Consider the following 20812-nt stretch of genomic DNA (forward strand, 5'->3'; position numbering starts at 1 on the left):
TTGGAAGGTCCCCAAAGCTGTGAATGGCAAGAGATAACTAATGGTAACTCCACCAGAAACAAGCCTTTATTGGAGTAGTCTATAAGACCCTCCCCAATTCCTCTCCCAGTCTTGGCTTCAAATGTTCAAATGTGCCAGCGCAAGATGTTTTGCTCTCTGAAGCAAAGGTCTCATTCCACACACAGAAGCCAGCTAGACTGGCAAATAACGTTTTCCTTCAGCATTAGCAATAGAAGAGTTTCTTCCACAGTATTTGGGGTCAACAATCTAGTTTGTGTGGGGAAGAACAGGCCTTGTGGCATACAAAGCTCTGTTTTCCAACGGTGAGAAATGTTAGGGGCAATGAAGGAAAACCGGAAGGGTGTCACCAGCTATTAGCATCTGCTGCTGGAGGCGGTTGTTTCACCCTGTCTGATGGCACTCTGCCAGTCAAATCTTGAGCATCTTTAAGTTTTAGTGCCTGTTGTTTGAAGCTGCACTTCCCAGTTTGCCTCGGACTGATTCTGTGCTTTAGTTATTTGTGGGTTTTTCCACCTCTGTGGCCATGTTCTAGAAGAGTTTGTTCCTGATATTTCTCCAGCATCTGTGGCTGGCATCTTCAGAGAATGCTGGCATGGAAGAGAGTGAGGTCACACAGTGTATATATACCCCACTCTCTTCTCTGAAGACGCCAGCCACAGATGCTGGCGAAACGTCAGTAATAAACTCTTCTAGAACATGGCCACATAGCCCGAAAAACCCACAAAAAACTATGGATGCCAGCCATGAAAGCCTTCAACTTCACATTCTGTGCTTTGTTGATAAGAACCTAGGGCTAGCTATTCTGTCACTCTGAGCTGTGTGATCTTCTTTGACCAGAAAGTATGGTGGAACTGCAATGAAATGAAGCGACTTGGGAATGAGTGCTTTTCTTCTCACAAAGGTACATCAAGCTAGATGTCTGTAGGTCTAGATCCGTCTTCCCTGAACCTGGCTCCCTTGAAATATGTTTGGCTACAACTCCCATGTCGCCTGGGACTTGTCATTTCGACACATACGGAGGGAGCCAGATGGGGAAGACTAGTCTAGAAAGTTGTCTTTGGAACTCAGAAGTGACATTATTAGAACCTGAAATGAAGGACAGGGAAAGGTCCAGAAATACGCAGAGTAAGTAGGACTTTGCAGGATGCTGGTGGCACCCTGGAGAGATTGAGCTTCTAATATCTCTGTTAGTAGAGGTCACTGAAGTGATAAAGGGCCTGAACAGACAGGCCAAAATAAAGCTGCTTTGGGTCACTTTGGAGGTATGCTGTTTAAATGCTACATGAGTCCTAAGAGGACGGAAGCCACACCAAAGCCACTCTCCAGTCCCAAGGACTAAAGCACAGCTTTGGCGCAGCTTCTGGCCTCTTAAGATGCATGTGTCTTTTAAACAGCATACCTCAAAAGTGACGCAAAGCAGCTTTATTTTGGCCTGTCTTTCCGGGCCCAAAGAATAGCAACAAGTCCACATGGAAAGTTATTAGTACTGATTCTGGAACCCATTTTCCCCAAAGGCCTAGCAAAATGGAATGCCTTTAAATGTTTTATTTGGACTGGGGATTCAACAGCCAGCCCTTAGTGATTTCAGTTTTGGAGTATCTGGGTTAGTCCAAGTTAGCTTGGAGGGCGGCCAACCTACCAGACCAAGTAGGTAAGCAGGAATCTGAGAGCTCAACTTGTGTTATAGTGGCAAGTTGCTCAGATTGGGAAACTATACAAGAAGTAGCAGTGCTATAGGTCCAGTTTGCTCTTCTGGATCACCTGATCCTTGGCTAAATGGTAGTTGCAGTACTGCCTTATGTCTGTCCACCATGGTAGTGCATACAGTAGGCAAACAGCACCCCTCTCTGGCGAGCCACACCAGTAGCAAAACATCTGGAGGTAATTTCCAGTGGAAAGCCTTGCCTGCCTTAAACGGTGTAGTCCAAGAACCTTGATTTCCCCAAAATTCAGAAATTTGTCTTCGTGGGCTTAACTGTGTCTTCAGCATGAGCTTTCGAAGTAGACTGAAGTCTACAAAAACTCATGCTGCCAGTTTCTTTCTTTCAATGAGTCTCAAAGGTGCTCCAAGGTCTCTCTACGTACCGATTCTACAGACTGACACGACTATATCTTTGAATTCTGTGTCTTCAGTATTAAGTGGTGTGCCCCCCTCCACCCACCATGATACTATGGCCTCTTACTCTTTGTAGCTATACCCCTTTGGAACTATACCCTAGCATGCCCTGGCTCCATTTACTCAGCGCTGCCATAAATGATTCACAGAGAGCAGTGTTGGCATTGTACCTATTTGTTTGTCACAGATCCTATTGCTTGGGTGCTACATGATAAACTTTCCCATTGCAAATGGCTTGCGTGCTAATGAGAAACATGCAGGGAAATGAACTTCCCTGACATAATATGGCCTTATTTTTGCAAATGGACTTGCAACTGAACTTCTGCTGTATTTGTTCTTACCTAGTTGAGGACAGGGGTGGGCATTTGTGGCAGATTTGGGCACCGGTTTTCTGTCCCAGAGCCCTCTGTGGGCCACACAGACTGATAAAAAAACAAGGAAAAGTAGAAATAGCTGGAAGTCCATGGCCGTTCTTTTTTTTTAAGCCAAATTTTTAATTGTTACAGAAAGGGAAACTGCAACCTATTTAAATGGCAAATTGCTGTTTTGGAGTTTTTCAGGAGAGACAGTTCAGCTGTGTGTGTAAAAAAGGGAGGACTGGGGGAATTGAGGACCACAAAACAAATTTTGGGGGTTGTATGCAGCCTCTCTGCTTTTGCAGAGGGACCAAAGTTCAGTGGTGGAGAACATGGTTTGCATGCAGAAATTCCTAGGTGATGCTAAAGGCCATCTGTACCTGGGACCTTAAAGAGTTTCCCTTTAGTCTCAAGTGTCTTCGGCAGCTCTCCTTCTCATGCATCCATGCCTTTGCATGCCCTTTCTTAGCTCTCTTCCTCTGCTTCTGTTCACAGTGCTCTCCTGTAAGTGGAGAAAGTGGTCTTACACACTGCTCAAATCCAAGTCAGGTTGAATGCATCCCGCATACGGCCTAGATTTCCACCTGCTCAGCTTCTTGGTCTGATCTGCAGAGAGGCCATAGACAGCTGCTGAGGTAGCCACCCCTATCCTGAAAGAATACCCCTCAAAGTGAACTGCCTTGGGTCCCTTTCTGGGAGAGAGGTGGCATTAAAAATGTAAAAAAATAAATAAAAATAAATGCTGGCACCACGAACCACCTCAGGGCCACTCTTGAAACTACCACCAGTTGCAACTGGGTGAGGTGGGGTGGACCATCCATGTGAATAAACAATGTGTGGACATACTGCATGGCCTGATCTTGTAATGACTCTCTTCAGCCTTGGTTATCTCCTTTTGAACTGAGAAGTGTGGTTGTGCCCTGTCTTCCGGAGTCTGGGGGTGCTGAACATGATCAGGACCAGGGGCAAGCTAACAAGAGATAGATAACAAAGAGAAAGGAGGCTTCTCCAGTAAGATAAGCTTATATTTACAGAGTTCTGCGCGAGCAGAAGGTATCGGATTAGGAGAATAAGCACTTGGTCAAAGTTGGGCTTTGTATGAACTATTCCTGGACAAGGCAGTAGTAGTTTTTTTGTGGGCTTTTCGTGCTCTGTGGCCATGTTCTAGAAGAGTTTATTCCTGACGTTTCACCAGCATCTGTGGCTGGCATCTTCAGAGAATGCTGGCATGGAAGAGAGTGGAATCACACAGCATATATATACCCCAATCTCTTCCATGCCAGCATTCTCTGAAGATGCCAGCCACAGATGCTGGTGAAACGTCAGGAATAAACTCTTCTAGAACATGGCCGGATAGCCCGAAAAACCCACAAAAAACTATGGATGCCGGCCATGAAAGCCGTCGACTTCACAAGACAGTAGTAGTTTTTAAAATTACTTTCTGGAGTTAATGAGCTGCCCATGATTCTTGTCGGGCGCAAAATGCACAAAGAAAGCTGGCGAATGATGCCGACTGATCAGCTGCACGCTCTCCCTTAACTTAAAGTCAAGGATGATTTTAAGTTCCACTGGTGAATATCCACTAAAATGAAATTACTCTCCCACCAAAATCAGGGCTGAGTCTCAAGTTCTTTGAGGGATAGGATTAGAAGGTGCAGGTGCTTTCCAGGCTGTGGAATTGAAATGATTGTTGTTGCTCAACCCCGCCTTGCAGCCAGGAGCTGCATCATCGCCCACAGTTTTTGGAACAAAGCATTCTTGCTCTTGGAGGCCAGGGGCCTGGTACTCTTCCCGGCATTGTTCTGGGAAAGCTTTCCTTTTCCCCTTGCATCTTGAAAGTAAAATAAAACAATCGGCCAGCTTTGAGCAACGGCAGGGAGAACTACTATATGTACTCATGTATAAGTCTAGAAATTTAGGTCAAAAATTGATCCAAAAAACCTGAGTCGACTAATCACAGGTCAGTATAGGTATTGTATCTTAACTCTTATTTAAAAGAAGGAACCATCCCCTGGTGAAAGGCAAGAGTATAATCTGTCCTGGAAGCACCAATCCCCTCTCATCCATCCAGCCTTAGGAGTGAGCACGAAGAGCTATGTCTGCTGGAATTTTGTACGTACTTTGACATTGCTTTGCTTTGCTTCGTCCTTTAGATCCTTTGCTATGTGCCCCTGAGTTTTACCCTCGACTTATTCATGGGTCAAATCAAAATCCGTAACATCAGACCCAAAATTTGCCCTCGACTTATACATGAGGTTGACATATAGTCGAGTATATATGGTAGGAAAGCAGGGGTGACACTGTAGGGCAGGGGTAGGCAACCTTTTTGAGCCGGGGGCCGGGTTGCTGTCCCTCAGACAACTGGGGGGCCGAAGCCGGGGGGTGGAGCTTCCACCCTCCGGGGGCGGAGCTGTACACGGGGGTGGAGCTTCCACCCTGTGGGGCGGAGCTGCATGCCAGGGCGGAGCTTCCACTATCTGGAGGCAGGGCCACATGTCAGGGGTGGAGTTTCCACCCTCCGGGGGCGGAGCCGCATAATAATAACAATATTTGCAAGAAGCGACTAGGCAAGGCCACAAAACAGCAAAAAATGCATGCCACTGTCTGAACCCAGAAATGTGCAAGCAAGTCCATGTGGGGAGATCTTGCAAAGACAATACCAAGGGATAACAACAATAATAATAGCAGTATTTGCAAGGATGGAAGCTACTAGGCAAGGCCACAAAACAGCAAAAAATGCATGCCACTGTCTGAACCCAGAAATGTGCAAGCAAGTCCATGTGGGGGGATCTTGCAAAGACAATACCAAGGGATAACAACAACAATAATAGCAGTATTTGCAAGGATGGAAGCTACTAGGCAAGGCCACAAAACAGCAAAAAATGCATGCCACTGTCTGAACCCAGAAATGTGCAAGCAAGTCCATGTGGGGGGATCTTGCAAAGACAATACCAAGGGATAACAACAATAATAATAGCAGTATTTGCAAGGATGGAAGCTACTAGGCAAGGCCACAAAACAGCAAAAAATGCATGCCACTGTCTCAAAACACAAAGGCACAGGTAGTATAACCCCCCTCCCCCAATGAACAAACCTCTCACCTGGCTCAGTGGCTGTGGTTCTCTCTCTCTCTTCCCTCTCTTTCTCTCCCTTCCTCCCTCCCTCTCACTCCCACCCTCCCACCCTTTCTCTCTCTCCCTCTCTCCTCATAGAATCATAGAGTTGGAAGAGACCCCAAGGGCCATCCAGTCCAACCCCCCGCCATGCAGGAAATCAGAATCAAAGCATGCCCAAAGGAGCATGGGAGGGTTTTTTTTGCAAAGATAGTAAGGGAGTCAGAAAGCATAGGAGGAACATAGAATCATAGAGTTGGAAGAGACCCCAAGGGCCATCCAGTCCAACCCCCTGCCATGCAGGAAATCAGAATCAAAGCATCCCCAAAGGAGCATGGGAGGGTTTTTTTTTTTGCAAAGATAGTAAGGGAGTCACAAAGCATAGGAGGAACATAGAATCATAGAGTTGGAAGAGACCCCAAGGGCCATCCAGTCCAACCCCCCCGCCATGCAGGAAATCAGAATCAAAGCATCCCCAAAGGAGCATGGGAGGGTTTTTTTTGCAAAGATAGTAAGGGAGTCACAAAGCATAGGAGGAACATAGAATCATAGAGTTGGAAGAGACCTCAAGGGCCATCCAGTCCAACCCCCTGCCATGCAGGAAATCAGAATCAAAGCATGCCCAAAGGGGCATGGGGGGTTGCAAAGATACCAAGGGAGAGTAAATCACAGTCACCAAGCAGAGGAAAATACATGCACCAACCAACCTCTTCAGTGGCTCGCTCCGGCTGGCTGGCTGGCTGGCTCTCTTACTTTCGCTTTCCTTTTCTCTGCCGCCTCCTCCTTTCCCTCCCCTCCACACTCTTCTATTCATAGAGGGAGGCGGAGAGAGGAGGGCAGAGCTAGGAAAACGGAGCCAGGAGGGCGAAGGGCAGAGAGAGAAGGGAGGAGGGCGGAGCCCATTCGGAGGGCTGGCGCGGCCCTGCAGCCCTGGAACAGTGCTGCAGCAAGCGCCCCGGGCCTCCTAGAGGGGCGCCGCCATTTTGAAAAAGAAAATGGCGGCCGGAGCGGCGCCAATCGGCGGCGCAATCGGCGGCAGGGGCGAGCGCGGGCCAGGCCTAGAGGCTTCGCGGGCCGGATCCGGCCCGCGGGCCGCACGTTGCCGATGCCTGCTGTAGGGCCTCATTTTTCCCAGCGTGTGACTGGTTTTCCTTCTTGGGGACTGATCGTTTCTTTTGGCAGCGATGTTGGTGGTTCTTGTTTGGAAGGAGAATTTCCAATCTTGCCCAGGTGCTCAGTGAAAATGAGAGACGCACATGCTGTGCATGTGTTTGGAGAAGAAGCATCTTCCCCCTGTCTCCTTATTCCTTTGGTTCACGAAGAGTGAAAACCAGATAGCCTCAGATTGGTCACAGGTTGTCAGTGGACAAGTGTAAATAAAACATGCCCTTTGGTGAACAAAATTTCCCCCCCGGCAAGTCAAAAAACCAAGATGACTCCTGTTAGAGTAAGACAAAGCAAGCTAACAAAACCTCACAGCAATCAGACAACCACCCACACATCAAAGAACAGTCTGTCTCATGCAAAGTGTCACCTTCTGTCTGGTCTTTTTAATGGGGGAATGATGATGGATTGAACCTAGGAACGTCTGCCTATGGAAATTGGCGCTTTGTCACTTGGCTCTGGTTCGCCCACTTGCTAACAGTCAGGTCATGCCTATGTTGACACAGGCTTTTATTACGGACCATGCGGCAAATGTGCTTGCAGAGCCAAGAGCTAGCAAAAATGTTTTAAAAAAACAAACTCGGGGGACCACTTCCCCCCTTTTCATCTCACCCTAATCCTCTCTGTAGTATAGCTGTGTGTGTCAGGATATTTTTCCCCCCAGGAAAAAGCACTGTAATGCTATGCCCAACATCCACCCTGAAGTTCTTTGCATTGATGCAGGTGAAACGTCAGGAATAAACTCTTCTAGAACATAGCCAAAAAAACCCTCAAAAACTATGGATGCCGGCCCTGAAAGCCTCCGACTTCACATTCTCATGCATTATTTTGAAGGTCTTTGGCTGATTTGGATTCTTGTTTGCTCACACCAAGTTAGAAATGGTGGTGCCAGCATTTCTTTGCTGAGGTGTCAGTCTTTTCTGCTGAACCAGTGGAGTTACTGAACAGTGGTGTTACTGAGCTATAGGTGGGGGGAATGAAATAAAGGGATGCTTTTTTGCCACTTGATCTTCACTGATTCTTCATCTTTCAGCTCTCTCCCACACAGCAGAAATAAAGCAGATTGACGCCATTGTAGCTGTCATGGTGCCATCCTGTGGAACCCCGTAATTGTTAGTTTGGCGAAGTATTCAGTCTGGTCTGTCAGAGAGCTCTGGTGCCTCACCAGACTAGAAATCCCAAGATCCTATAAGGCAGAGTCATGGCAATTCAAGTGGTGTCAAACTGGTTTATTTCAGCAGCGTGGACATACACCTTTAATTACCTTTCTGTGTGTATGTGCCTTCAAGTCACCTGCTGACTTATGGTGACCCCGTGAATTTCATAGAGCTCAGAGGCGGTTTTGTCAATACCTTCCTCTGTAATACAGCCTACAGCACCTGGTATTCATTGGCTGTCTCCCATCCGAGAGCCGCCCTGATTGTTTTCAGAGGGGTGGGATACAAATAAATTTTATTATTATTATATTATTATTATTATTATTATTATTATTATTATTATTATTATTATTATCTAACCAGGGTGGACCCCGCTTAGCTTCCAAGATGAGACAGGATCCTGTGCCTTTAAGGTATTAGGCCTACCTACCGGCTCCTTTTTCAGATCTTTGAACCCATGTTTTACGCTCCCGTTTGCACTGTGCGTTGGTGTATTGACGATCTGTAGGTCATTACTACTGAGTTCCAAGTGCTAATGTGTTACATCCATCATATTGCTATGTGCATGGGATGAATTTACGTGATCCTGAGGATGTTCTCATGGTCAAACAGGATATTTGAGGAGGAAGGGGAGTCATGTGTACTTTGGGGAAAGAGTTGCAACAGACCTTGTTTTGTTTTGTTCATGAAGTATTCCAGATGACTTCAGAGATGATGTTCACCACCTCTTGACCTGCATGTAAAAAACATGTCGGTCAGTCATTGATCCCAGTTACACAGTTAACCAACTGTTCTACTTACTCATATACATATTTGTGTGAACTTAAGTCGCGGCCAAAGGTCCATCTACTCCAGTATTTCCTCCAGTTTCGTTGCTGTATCCAGAAACTAACACTCAAATATTTTCTGTTGGCCTGTGGCATCGTCACATTACATTGTAAGTCCAAGGGAAGGTAAACATAGACTAGGGAGATGCAGGTCCAGATCTCTCCTTTGCTCTGAAACGTACTGGGCAGTCTTTGGGAAACCATGCTCTTTCCCTTTGCCTTGCCTCCTGGGATTGCCATGTACTGTATATACTCATGCATAAGTCTAGACTATTTTAGTCAAAATTTGATCCAAAAAACCTGAGTCGACTTATCCACGGGTCATATCAAAATCCATAATTTTGGCCCCAAAACCTGCCCTCGATTAATACATATATCCAGTTATATATGGTAGAAAACATTTGATAGTTGCCTTGATGCAGCCCTGAAGTATTAGGAACATAAGAAAAGCTCTGATGGATCAGACCAAAGGCCTATGGAGTTCGGTAGTCTGTGCGCACAGTAACTAACCAGTTGCCTATGGGGGAAGCACACATGTAGGACATTTACGCAGTAGCACTCATTGGGGCAGGAACTGGCAAAGCCACCTCTGAGTATTACTATTTTTTAAATAAAATCCTGTAAAATTCATGGGGTCGCCATAAGTCGACAGACAACTTGAAGGCACATACACACTCTTTGGAGAAATGCATTTTTGTTTGGGATGATGGTGAGAGTGTGGTCATACAAATTGCACATGTAACAGTTACAATGGGCCTTGGGGACCGTGGCTGATGGTCCTGACGATGAGAAAGAAGATCCCAGTATGACTCCATTAGTGGACTGGTTATTTTTCATGGTCCTGAGGACAGTTCCCCTGTTCATGGACCCATGAGCAGAGTCTCTGTGCATTATAGCCCAAGGCCCATTGGAATCTTCTGAATGGTTTTGTTTCATTGTTGAAGTAAAGTAGGTCTAGCATCACATACGGCTCTGTAGTCCTTGAAATGAAGACAGGATTCCAGTGGAATACGGTCATTAATAGCAGAAAATTCCAGCCACAAATGTTACGTTTCCGGGGGCATGTTGTTGCAGTTGCTGTGGTTTTATTCTAAGGATGGCAGTTTGTTTTTTAGGAAGTTGCTCTTTTGCCAGGCTGGCGCTGAGTACGCAGAATAGTGTGGATTTCCTTAGTCTTTTCTTCTGGTTTTTTTAATGGCATTGTGTGTGTTTTTTTTTTTACCTTTTATTCCGTTAAAAATAAGTCTTGCATGCACTTCAGAGTTGGACTGAGTACACTCCCCAGATTGTACCCTTGGTGCAGGGCACGTACGCAGGCGGTTGTGTGGCTTCCTTCCATTGTGGAATCCCTTTTCCCTGGGGAACATAGTACCCTAGGGGCCTGAACAGACAGGCCAAAATAAAGCTGCTTCAGGTCACTTTGGAGGTAAGCTGTTTAAATGACACACACATCTTAAGAGGCCAGAAGCTGTACCAAAGCTGCGCTCCAGTCCTTAGGACTGGAGCGCAGCTTTGGAGCAGCTTCTGGACTCTTGGGATGCATGCAGCATTTAAACAGCATACCTCCAAAGTGACCCAAAGCAGCTTTATTTTGGACTGTTTGTTCAGGCGTTATGTTAGCCTTCTTTAGCCTGGTACTTTCCAAATTGTAAAGCTGAATATGATGGAAGCTGTAGTCCAACATATCTGGAGAGTAACGGGTTGGGAAATGCCACTTATGAGTCTGGGCTGGGTGAAGGAGCTGGCTTTCAGTGGGTAGGGCTAAGCTGATATAGTAGAAAGAATGAAGTGGATCAGTTGAAAATGTAATCTTAACCATGTGTTTTACAGTTTTTTAACTGGGGTGACCAGAGTACCTTCACTCCAATCAGTCTAAATATACTTTTCCTCTCTAGAGAATTTATCACACTAGCGAGATTCCATGGGGAAATGGGATTTAAACACGATTTAACACGAAGAAAACCCGAAAGTGCCTGAAGTTTATCACACGACGTCACATTTAACATGAAATAACGTGAAGTTAAACCGCAGTTAAAGCGGAGAAAACCGGCAGCTTTTCACTTTCAGAACATCCCAAAAGTAAAAAGCTGCCAGTCTTCTCCGCTTTAACTGCAGTTTAACTTCACATTATTTCACGTTGGAAGCAATTTGGTGTGATAAACTCCCCGAATTTGCAAGTTTTGTTTAAATTCGAATTTAATTTAAATCGCGTTTAACTCCCGTTTGCCTGCGAGATCTCACAAGTGTGATAAAGCTGAGGGCATATGGTGGAATTTAAAGTGTGTATTTTTTTAAAAAAAGGAAAATTCAGACTACTTGAAGTCTTGAAGATAGGAAAGCTTAAGAGCTGAATCGGTACTTAGTTCTCTGTGATGCTGGAACCAATCTGGGTTAATTTTTTGTGGGTTTTTCAGGCTCTGTGGCCATGTTCTAGAAGAGTTTATTCCTCACCTTTCGCCAGTATCTGTGGCTGGCATCTTCAGAGAAAGATGGGTTAACTCTGAAAGCGGAGGGACCTGCTCAGAGTTCTTCTTTACATTGCATTGGCTTGCATACTAAGGGTCTCAGGATGCTTAATCCTGCAGCTTTTTAGCAAGCGTGTTGAATTGTCTGCGCTTGGAAAATGTAGTTTTGTCTACCGTTTCCAGAATCCCCCGTCAGCAAGCTTTCCCAGACTTCGTGAAGTATGTCCACCAGGGTCAGAACCAAGCAGCTGGCTGGATGTTGTCGGATTGCAATGCCCAGCAGCCATAAGCAGCATTGTCAGTCATGACCAACGCTGAGAGTTGCAGTCCAACAATATCCGAAGGGTCATAGGATTCTCAGTTCTGTCATATACCAAGCTTCAGTCGTAGCCCATTGAGGTATATACTATTTAGAGACAAGACTGAGGGACTCTAGGGACCCCTGCTCTGATCCAAAAAGACCATCCATACAGTCCTTAAGAGCTCTTTATTCTTGGCACAGTCTTTGAAATCAGGGATGAGCAATCTATGGCTTTGCAGACATCACCCAATCTAGCCAGACATATTGATTCTGGAGGAAGGAAATCCTTGCTACGAGACGCTCAGTCCCTGTGATTGACAGCGTGTCAGATTTATCCTCACCAGACCTCCTTTCAATGATGCTGCAAGCGATGCAAGCTTCCAGGAAGCTGTCTGTTCTAAAATTCTGAGCATTAATGGAGCACTTTCAAGGAATTTCTTCCAACCTTCAGGGCAAACCTGAAGGAATTTATCTCCTTTCATCTCCTCTGCTTTTTCATCTTCTTGAAAAAATAAAGGAATTTCACACCCCTCCCTAGGCTTGCAGCCTAACTGCTGCTTATTTGAAACCATCCTCGGCATCCTCGTGATTTTCTTTACCCAAAGCAAAGAGATTTCTCCATGGTATGTACAACCTCTACCTACCAGTTTTTTGTCTTGCACCATCATGGAGCACCATTATCATCCTTTCTCTGTTGGGATGCGAGTCCTTTGAACCGTTGGCGGACAGTCACTTGGATCTAGTTTCCATTAAACCGATGTTCTTGGTCACCATGACATCTGCTAGAAGAGGAAAGAGAATTGTATGCTTTATACGCTGACCTTTTCTTTTAGTCCTCTGCGAGGGCAAGGCGATTCACAGGCTTTTTATGCATACCGTATATACTTGACTATAAGTCGACCTCATGTATCAGTCGAGGGCAAGTTTTGGGGCCAAAATTATGGTTTTTGCTATGACCCATGGATAGGTCGAGGGTAAAATTTAAGGGCACATAGCAAAAGATTTAAAGGATGAAGCAAAGCAAAACAAGGTCAAAGAACCTGCAAAATCCCAGCAGATATAAATCTATGTGCTTAGTCTTAAGGCTGGATGGATGAGAGAATACAGCAGGTAAGTGGTTCCAGGACAGACTATACTCTTGCTTTTCACCAGGGGATGGTTCCTTCTTTTAGATACAGTATTTACATTGACCCATGGATAAGTCAACTCAGTTTTTTGGGGGTCAGTGTTTTGACCTGAATTTCTAGACGTATACATGAGTATATACAGTACTTTTTGCCGGAGGTGCTGCCCTCCTTCCATTTCTCACAAGATAGGTTTCTCCAAAAGCTGTCTTCACAACTACTCTCCTGATATGTCCAGTGCTCACATTCTACCTTGAAGGAACTGCACTTTTGTAGAAAGCCACCACGGTGTTACTAAGAAGGGGCTCCCCATCTGCTCCTGGCAGTTGGCTAAATGAGTGGTAGCTACCATCTTGCAAAACTTCCACTACGCACAATTGCCAAATGCCACTCTACAAGGGGCAGCAATTCAATCAGCAGTTTTCCTGAGAGTTGTATCTATTCCATAGAATCATAGAGCTGGAAGAGACCGCAAGGGCCATCCAGTCCAACCCCCTGCCATGCAGGAAATCCAGATCAAAGCATCCCCAGATATATGCAAGGCAGGCCTTTGGTCATAACCATCTACTTTCCTCCACCACTATTGAGTAGACGTCCGGTTGCACCAGGATGCATCTTTTGGCAGGGCTGTTCTCAGTTCTCATGGGATGTCATCCATCTTCTTTGGGTGAGATTTCCAGTCTTCCATATGTCTGGGCCTCAAAGACCAAGAAGAAGCTGGGGGAGAAGGAGGAGGAGTTGGAGCTACTTCCCTGTAAATGTTGTTCTTCATCTGGTCATCTGATAATTCAGAAAACATGCTCTCCTCACCACTGGGTTTCCTATTCTTGTACTAGAATGGTACAATGGTGGACCAGGATCTGGAATAAATTTGAGACTAAAGCACTGAGAATTACAGGGAAAGAGAGTGGAGCTTCTGCCGGTTTTGGCTCATTTTGCTAAGGTTCTGAAGCGTTTGCAGAAGTACAGGAAAATCTTGTTATCTGCGACTTCACAGATTACCACTTTTAAAACCACAGTTACAGGTCAGCAACCTGTTCTTATTGGTTTGAGACGCAAAAAGGGAAAAGGAGGGTCAGCCTCATGTGCTGCAAATGGTTCCGTTCCAGCCGCACACTTCCTGTTAGGGCTGGAACATCAGGAAACAGCACAGTGCAACGTTTGGGAACTGTCTAATAAGAGAGTTGTACAGTTACTTTGCCCCCCCCCCCCCCCGGTTTTGTTTTTGAAAGAACCAAGCAAGAGAAAGGGGAAAAGAAAGGTATTTTTAAACTTTCTCTCTTGGGATGCCAAGAAAAATAAAGAGTTATTTTAGTCCCTGGCCTCTCCTTCACTCACTGTGAAGGAGAGGGAACGGGATCCCAGTGACAAACCCTTCCCTTCCACCATATGTACATTTACAAGTACACTCATCCCTCCATATTTGCGGCTTTAATATTTGCGGCTTTGATTATTCACGGATGTGATTAATATGTTCTCTCTAGGAATCTCTAGGTCCTCCAGTGCAACTCTATGGTCAACTTTAACTAAAAGTTGCACTGAGGACCTAGAGATTCCTAGAGAGGATACTCTACTAGGCCTTTGTCATTCCTCCAGCACAGTTCTGTGGCCAGTGTCTGTCAGACGTTGACCACAGAGTTGCACTGGAGGACCTAGAGATTCCTAGAGAAGTGTCCTCTCAGGTAAAAACATGGTGTTTGGTTATTTGCGGTTTTTCCATTTTCACAGGGGGTCTTGTGCCCCTAACCTTAGCAAATATGGAGGGACAAGCGTATACCCATGCACATAAAAAATACAGCCTCATCGGCACAATGTGGAACTATATTCTTTGCAGTGACTTGTGACATGTGTGCAAAATGGCTGCGCTTGTGTGTATGTGTGTGATATGTTTGAAGATAAGCTGTGCCTCAAATGCCTGTGTCAGGATCTACTTGCTCACGCTTGCTTGCCAAATCATTTTACGGGAATTTCCACTCTTTTGGATGGAGACCCAACTTAAAAGTCAGACTCGTTTTCAGGATGGTGTTTTGTGCCATAAATCTAATGTGGGCACTTCTTCCCTGCGTTCACGAAAGTCCTCTTGGTATTATAATGCGGTCTTGGTGGGCACTTTAAATAATGATCTCTTTGCTCTTTGATCAAACTCCCCATCTTCCCAACGGGGTCAAGTACCTTATCTGCTAATAAGGAGCAGCTGAAGCATCAAGACGTTGAATAGGCAGCTTTGTGGCATACAATCGGAAAGCTTTTTAGTTAATTAAATTACTGCATCGGAGAACCACCCTCGTTTTGAAGGGGCTGAAAGAGCAAAAGGGACTTAACAAATAGCACATCTTTTCTGACCCACGTTTTTTTCCTATTGAAAGAGGCAGATTTTACGGGCTTAATACCCACCAAGGGGATGGCAGAATTGAATTTTCGGGTGTTTACAAGGGGGGATTTTGTGCTCTTATTAGCCATCCTCTCCCTGCTTCCCAAACTAGCAGAGCCAGTGCTGTCCAGAATAGCCTTGACAACAAAATAGATCACTGTGCACTATTGCAGGCTGCAGGGTAATTATTATTATTATTATTAAAAAACAATATAAAATACATCATACATAATAAAATACCTATTGATCCCCCTCCCAACACAACACCCTAATAAAGTACCCCTAAAAAAATAAAGAAACCAGACAGTCAGTAGTCAACTGTCAACACAGTTCACAGTGAGGAGATGGGCCAACTGGAGTTTCTATGTAATCATATCCTTGGGCATATGTCGGATTCCACTGTTCTTGTCGAAGAGATTGAAAGTTGAAGTGGGATGTTTTTAATATGTACCGGCCACCCAAATTACAGTGGTCCTGTGCCGCCAAGTGTGGTATAGGTAAGAAACACAGCACAAGCACTTCTCTGAGCCTTCTTTCTTTTTTTCCTATCTCAGGATGTGGGGCTCTTAGAATACCAGCACCATCCCAGGGACTACTCTTCCCACCTGCCCTCTGGGTCTGTCTTGCAGCCGCAACGGAGAAGACCATCCTTGCTATCGGAGTTTCAGCCGGGGAATGAAAGGTAAGGAGAATGGGAACAACTGTGTGCGCAGTGGAGGTCTATATGGGACTGTGAGACATCTCTTGCACAACCTGGAAAGATGGAGCTGTGGCCAAGATGATCTTTCAGAAAACATTTTAGCAACATGGGTCCTCTAGAGGCATTTTATTGTCTTGAGCTCTTGAGTCATACTGTCTGTGCCGTACAATCCCTTGCAGCATTGCAGAGAGGGCACAGATATATGTGAGCCAGGAGCTATATGCCTGGTATTCTCTGGGACACTACAAGGGATTCTGGGAACAGGTGTAGTGCTCTATGGTTTTGCATTGGCTGCTGGATTGCTGATGCAGCTGGAAGGTCTCTAAAGCATTATAGTCCCCGCGGATCCAGGAATAAACTCTTCTAAAACATGGCCGCATAGCCCGAAAAACCCACAAAAAACTATGGCTGACTGTAGATTTCTAGTTTCCCTAGAATGCATTTTGAGTCGACTAGGTAAGAAACTATATTGGCTTATGATATATTTTCTCTTAAGAAAAGTTATGTCCACCCTTCACGTGTTCTGGCATGGCCTACAATGTTCTGACTTTGTCTTTGTCCCCTCTATATTGTGCAGACATTGAATAATAGAGGGTTTGTCTCTTGCATAATATGGGGTTTGCCTCTTCACTCCTTTGTTGCTGGCTGAACCTGACTTAGAGACATTATCACTTTGACAGATCTCAGGCAGCTCAATGGGAGGATGTTTCCCCTAAGTTATTTTTGGGCGCAAGTCTTGAAAGGTGCTCAGAAAAAAACAGGGAGCCAGCGCCAGCGTTGACACGCCTTACTTTTGGAGATTTTCAGAAAGTTGGGTGGGCATTGGCGAAGGGCTGCTCCTCCTGTGGGTTATATCTGGTGAGCTTTGGGTCCTCTTCCAATTGTATGATTGATGATTGCCCAAAGAATTTCCCCAACTGTGTTTCTTGGAACCGGTCACCAAAGGGAGACTATGGAGTTCCTTCCTTTTTCCATCAGGGGAAGTTTTTAAATATAGACTGCATAAACATATGTCAAGGGTGGCTCAGGCCTAATGAATCCTACTTTGGTGCAGCAGGCTGTGGACTGAGATGACCTCTGGTGGACCTTTCCCACACCCCCAAACTCCTTTTCCTTGTGTTTCTTGGATCAAGTGGTGGCTGGAGGCTGCAGCTGGTGGTGAGGGGGAGTAGATCTGGCCGGCCGCAGCAAATACTTTTGGGTTTCTCTGGCAAAGAGGCAACATCCTTCCCGCACCCCGCACCCCACCCAGAGGAGCAGGGAAGAGCAGGCATCCGTGCAGCTGAGATCCCCCTTGGCAGATTCATGTGCAACGCATCTGTAAGAACCTTGGCTTGGTTCCCAGGTTCCGATTGCTTGGCTTCTAGCAGAGGCAGCTGGCTCTTGTGGGTCGGCGGCTGGGGGTGGGTGGGCGGCGGGCAGCAAGCTCGAGGTGAGCACAACTACGGCCTTTGAATATCTGGAGGAGGGAGGACACAAACGGCACACACAAAGCTCCGCTGTGTCTCAGAGTGAGTGGAGTGGGGTGAGGGAACCTCGAGAGCCAAGCACCAAGCCTGGCACAGGCCAGCAGGCAAGTCCTTCCCCTTCCCCTTCCATAGAAGAATGCTCAGAAAAGCTTTGGGAGAAGCATTTTCATCTGAGGACTTGAGAATCTGGTTTCTCCACTCTTTACTACTGCAAGCCTGGCACTTGGTTGGCAGCAGTGAGAGTGTTTGGAAAGTGTCAGCAAAATGACTGCTCTCTGTAAAGCTTGGAAAAGTTTATTTTCCCCTCCTCCTCCTCCTCCTCCTCCTCCTCCTTTTTTTTTTTTTTTTTTTTTTTGGACAACAGCTCCCAAGATACTCAAGCCAGTATCGCCAGTGGCTGTGATGGTTGGAGGAATCGGGGAGATGCGTCCAATCTGGGAAGCTTTCCAAGCTCTGGAAATTATTATTGTGCATCTGCTGGAAGGTTGTTCTTTAGCTGCGTGTTTATTTCTAGCCCCACTTTTTATCCCACCTGTGAGTTCTTTGTCAGATGTGGAGTTAAGCCCTACCAGTTTCTCAGTTTGGCTCCTGTGTTCCAAATCAGGCAGCCACACTGAAGCGCACCGCCTCCTTCCTCCCGTAGAATTGGTTCGGTTCTGTCATGGCTGGTACGGATTCTGCTTTCGAGAGTGTACCTAGCCTTGAGAGGGCTTCAGCTGGAATTGTCAGCCATTGCACCTGAGACCTCTTAACACGTACAGAGTGCTGTACCATCAAGCGATGCCTCAGTGCACCTCATCCATTGTTTGCAAGCCATTCTCTGGAAGGCTCCTCTTTGGTGAGAGTGCAGTGAGGTCCTGCCAGCTGGAACAAACAAGTTTGGAAGAGTTATTTTGAGATCTCCTTTTTGGTATGCTGTGTACCACAAATAATTGCAGAGGAATGTTATGTCAAGGTCTGCTTTTTTTCGTCTTTCCCTCCTGTTGGCCTGTTCTCTTCTTATAGCCTCCTGAATTGTCCTGGACAGTTCAGAAGTAGCATCGTGTTGTCCAAGAATATTTGAACTATGTTATAGATGCCCTATGCTAGGGATCTCATATAGCAATGTGCCTATATGTTTTAAATGTCAGAAAGGCATAAATGCACGCATGCCACGGAGAGGGTCATGGAAAGGAATATTGTAATTGCAAATGGTGACTTATCTGGGTGAGCATGGGCCAATCACTGTGTCCAAGGCTGCATCTGGACTGCAGAAACAATCCAGTTTGACATCACTTTAATTGCCAAGGCTCAAAGCTATGGAATTCTAGTTAGGGTTGTGGCACCAGAGTATTCTCACAGAAAAGGCTATATGTCTTGCAAAACTACAGTTCCCAGAATTTGATAGCATTGAGCCATGGCAGTTACAGTGGTGTCAGACTGGATTATTTCTGCAGTGCGGATGTAGCCTTAGTTGAAGCTACCCTTACAGGATTGCTGTGAGGATTTTGTAGGAAAGGAGGGACATAAATTGATAAATAAGTAATAATTGGTTTTCTTAAATGTTTTAAACGGCAGTTTTGGGTGCATCATGAAATGGATTAAAATGATAAAACACAAACTAAAAAATAGAGTTATAAAGACGAAAACACCAGAGTGATAAAACGAAAAACCAACCCCAGCAGGACATTAAGTAGTGAAAAGCTCTGAAAGCTCTAAAATTGTGTTTAAAATAGCAGTGCCCTTTTCAGAAACTGGGGAGCATGGAGAGTGCAGTGGGGCTGAAAGCATGTTCCCAGGGAGCGCCAACCTGTGAAGATTGGAAAAGGTTGGGGCGAAAAAATAAAATGATCAGCCTTCCTGAGTCAAAATAGGCTCATGCTGGGCCTCCAACTCATCAAATGTGAATTGGCATAATTTATATACTTTTGCTTACCACAACATATAACCACCACCCCCAGGAAACATTCTATGTATTTTTATCTCAGCTGGCATCCCTTATGCAAGTCTTGTTATCGTCATTTCAGTGGACCCTTGGTATCTCCTGGGGTTTGGTTCCAGAACCCCCGTGGATCCCAAAATCTGTGGGCGATCAAGTCCCATTAAATACAATGGCATAGCAAAATGGTGTCCCTTCTATAAAATGGCAACATCCAAGTGTGCTTTTTGGAATGCGTGTATTTTTAAAATATTTTCAAACAGTGGATGGAAGCTTGAATGGGTGGATTAAAAAAAATGTGTGGATACGGAGGACCAGCAGTATTGTCCCCATGTAGTAGGTAGGTGGCTTCAGTTTGAGGAAGAGAAACTTTCCAAGGCCATCATTGATGCAGTTAATAAATGAAGTGAAACTTGAAGAGGGTAGTCGAAGGCTTTCATGGCCGGAATCCCTAGTTTTTTGTGGGGTTTTGGGGCTATGTGACCATGTTCTGGCAGAGTTTATTCCTGACGTTTCGCCAGCATCTGTGGCTGGCACCTTCAGAGAATGGTGGCATGGAAGATCGCTGGATGTATATACCGTATTTTCCGGCGTATAAGGCGACTGGGAGTATAAGACGAACCCCAAGTTGCATGCCGGCAGCATCCCTGGCCTCCTATAAGGGGGTCTCGCGCCGGTTTGAGGGGGCCTTTCTGGCGGCCTGAGGCGGGTACTGCAGCTGGGCTCTCTCTCTCTCTGCCATTGCTGCTGCAAAAGGCGGCGGAGAAGCGGCTCCAGAGCCGGTCGGGCCGAGGTAAAGAGCTGGCCCCTTATTCCTTGCCACCGCTGCCACCGCCACTACCCAGAATACTCCGCTTCTCCATCGGCTTCCGCGCGGACTTCTGAAGCCGCTGGAGAAGCGGAGTATATTGGGTGGTGGTGGCGGCGGCGGCAGCAGCGAGGAATAAGGGGCCGGCTCTTTACCTCGACCTGACCGGCCCTGGAGCCGCTTCTCCGACACCTTTTGCAGCAACAATGGCAGCGAGAGAGAGCTCAGCCGTGGTACCCACCTCAGGTCTCCAGAGGAGCCCCTTCAAGCTGGCGCGAGTGCCTGCTGGGAGAGGAACCAGCAAGGACCCCAGAGACAGAGAGGTGGCTACACCATTCGCCTGTCTCTGGGGTCAGAATCCAGCGCATAAGACAGGCGTAAAAAGTCGCCTTATACACCGGAAAATACGATATACTGTGTGACCCTGGGAGGAAATTCTATGTTAATCTGTGTATGTTCTGTTGTTGATGGCCGGGCATATACATACCCCACTCTCTTCCATGCCAGCATTCTCTGCAGATGCCAGCCACAGATGCTGGCGAAATGTCAGTAATAAACTCTTCCAGAACATGGCCACAGAGCCCAAAAAGCCCACAAAAAACTTGAAAAGGGTGTTTGAAACCTTCGGTATTTCAACATTGAAATCTTCAGGTCAAATGTTGTGGGACACACTGCTCCTGGGGTGAAGAACCTTTGGTGCTGCAGATGTTTTGGACAGCTATTTTATAATCCAGGCTGAAACCTGGAGCTGATCAACAGCTCCACTGATGCTCTGCAACACTGGTGCTCAACCTTTGGGCCTCCAGATGTTTTGGACTTCAATTCCCAGAAGTCCCAGTTAGCTCATTGTTCAGGAATTCTGGGAGTTGAAGTCTCAAAAAATCTAGAGGACCAAAGGTTGA

The 20812-nt window shown here is 46.0% G+C and overlaps 1 protein-coding gene across 10 annotated transcripts in view; it reads left to right on the forward strand.

The window, feature by feature from the left end:
* The window catches only part of LOC149281123 (nuclear receptor corepressor 2-like), a 254242-nt gene that overhangs the window by 73044 nt on the left and 160386 nt on the right, over positions 1-20812 (forward strand). For 9 of the 10 annotated variants that reach the window (XM_089499622.1, XM_089499617.1, XM_089499624.1 and 6 more), the window contains exon 3: positions 15570-15697. In XM_089499622.1, coding sequence (XP_089355748.1) covers positions 15570-15697 — 128 coding nt within the window. Of the gene's footprint in view, positions 1-15569; positions 15698-20812 lie in introns of those variants that run through there. The other variant, XM_089499627.1, reaches the window with a different exon arrangement.

Source organism: Sceloporus occidentalis, unplaced genomic scaffold (genome assembly GCF_023333645.1).
Source record: "Sceloporus occidentalis isolate IW3139 unplaced genomic scaffold, rSceOcc1.0.p SCAF_138, whole genome shotgun sequence".
Lineage (NCBI taxonomy): Eukaryota > Metazoa > Chordata > Lepidosauria > Squamata > Phrynosomatidae > Sceloporus > Sceloporus occidentalis.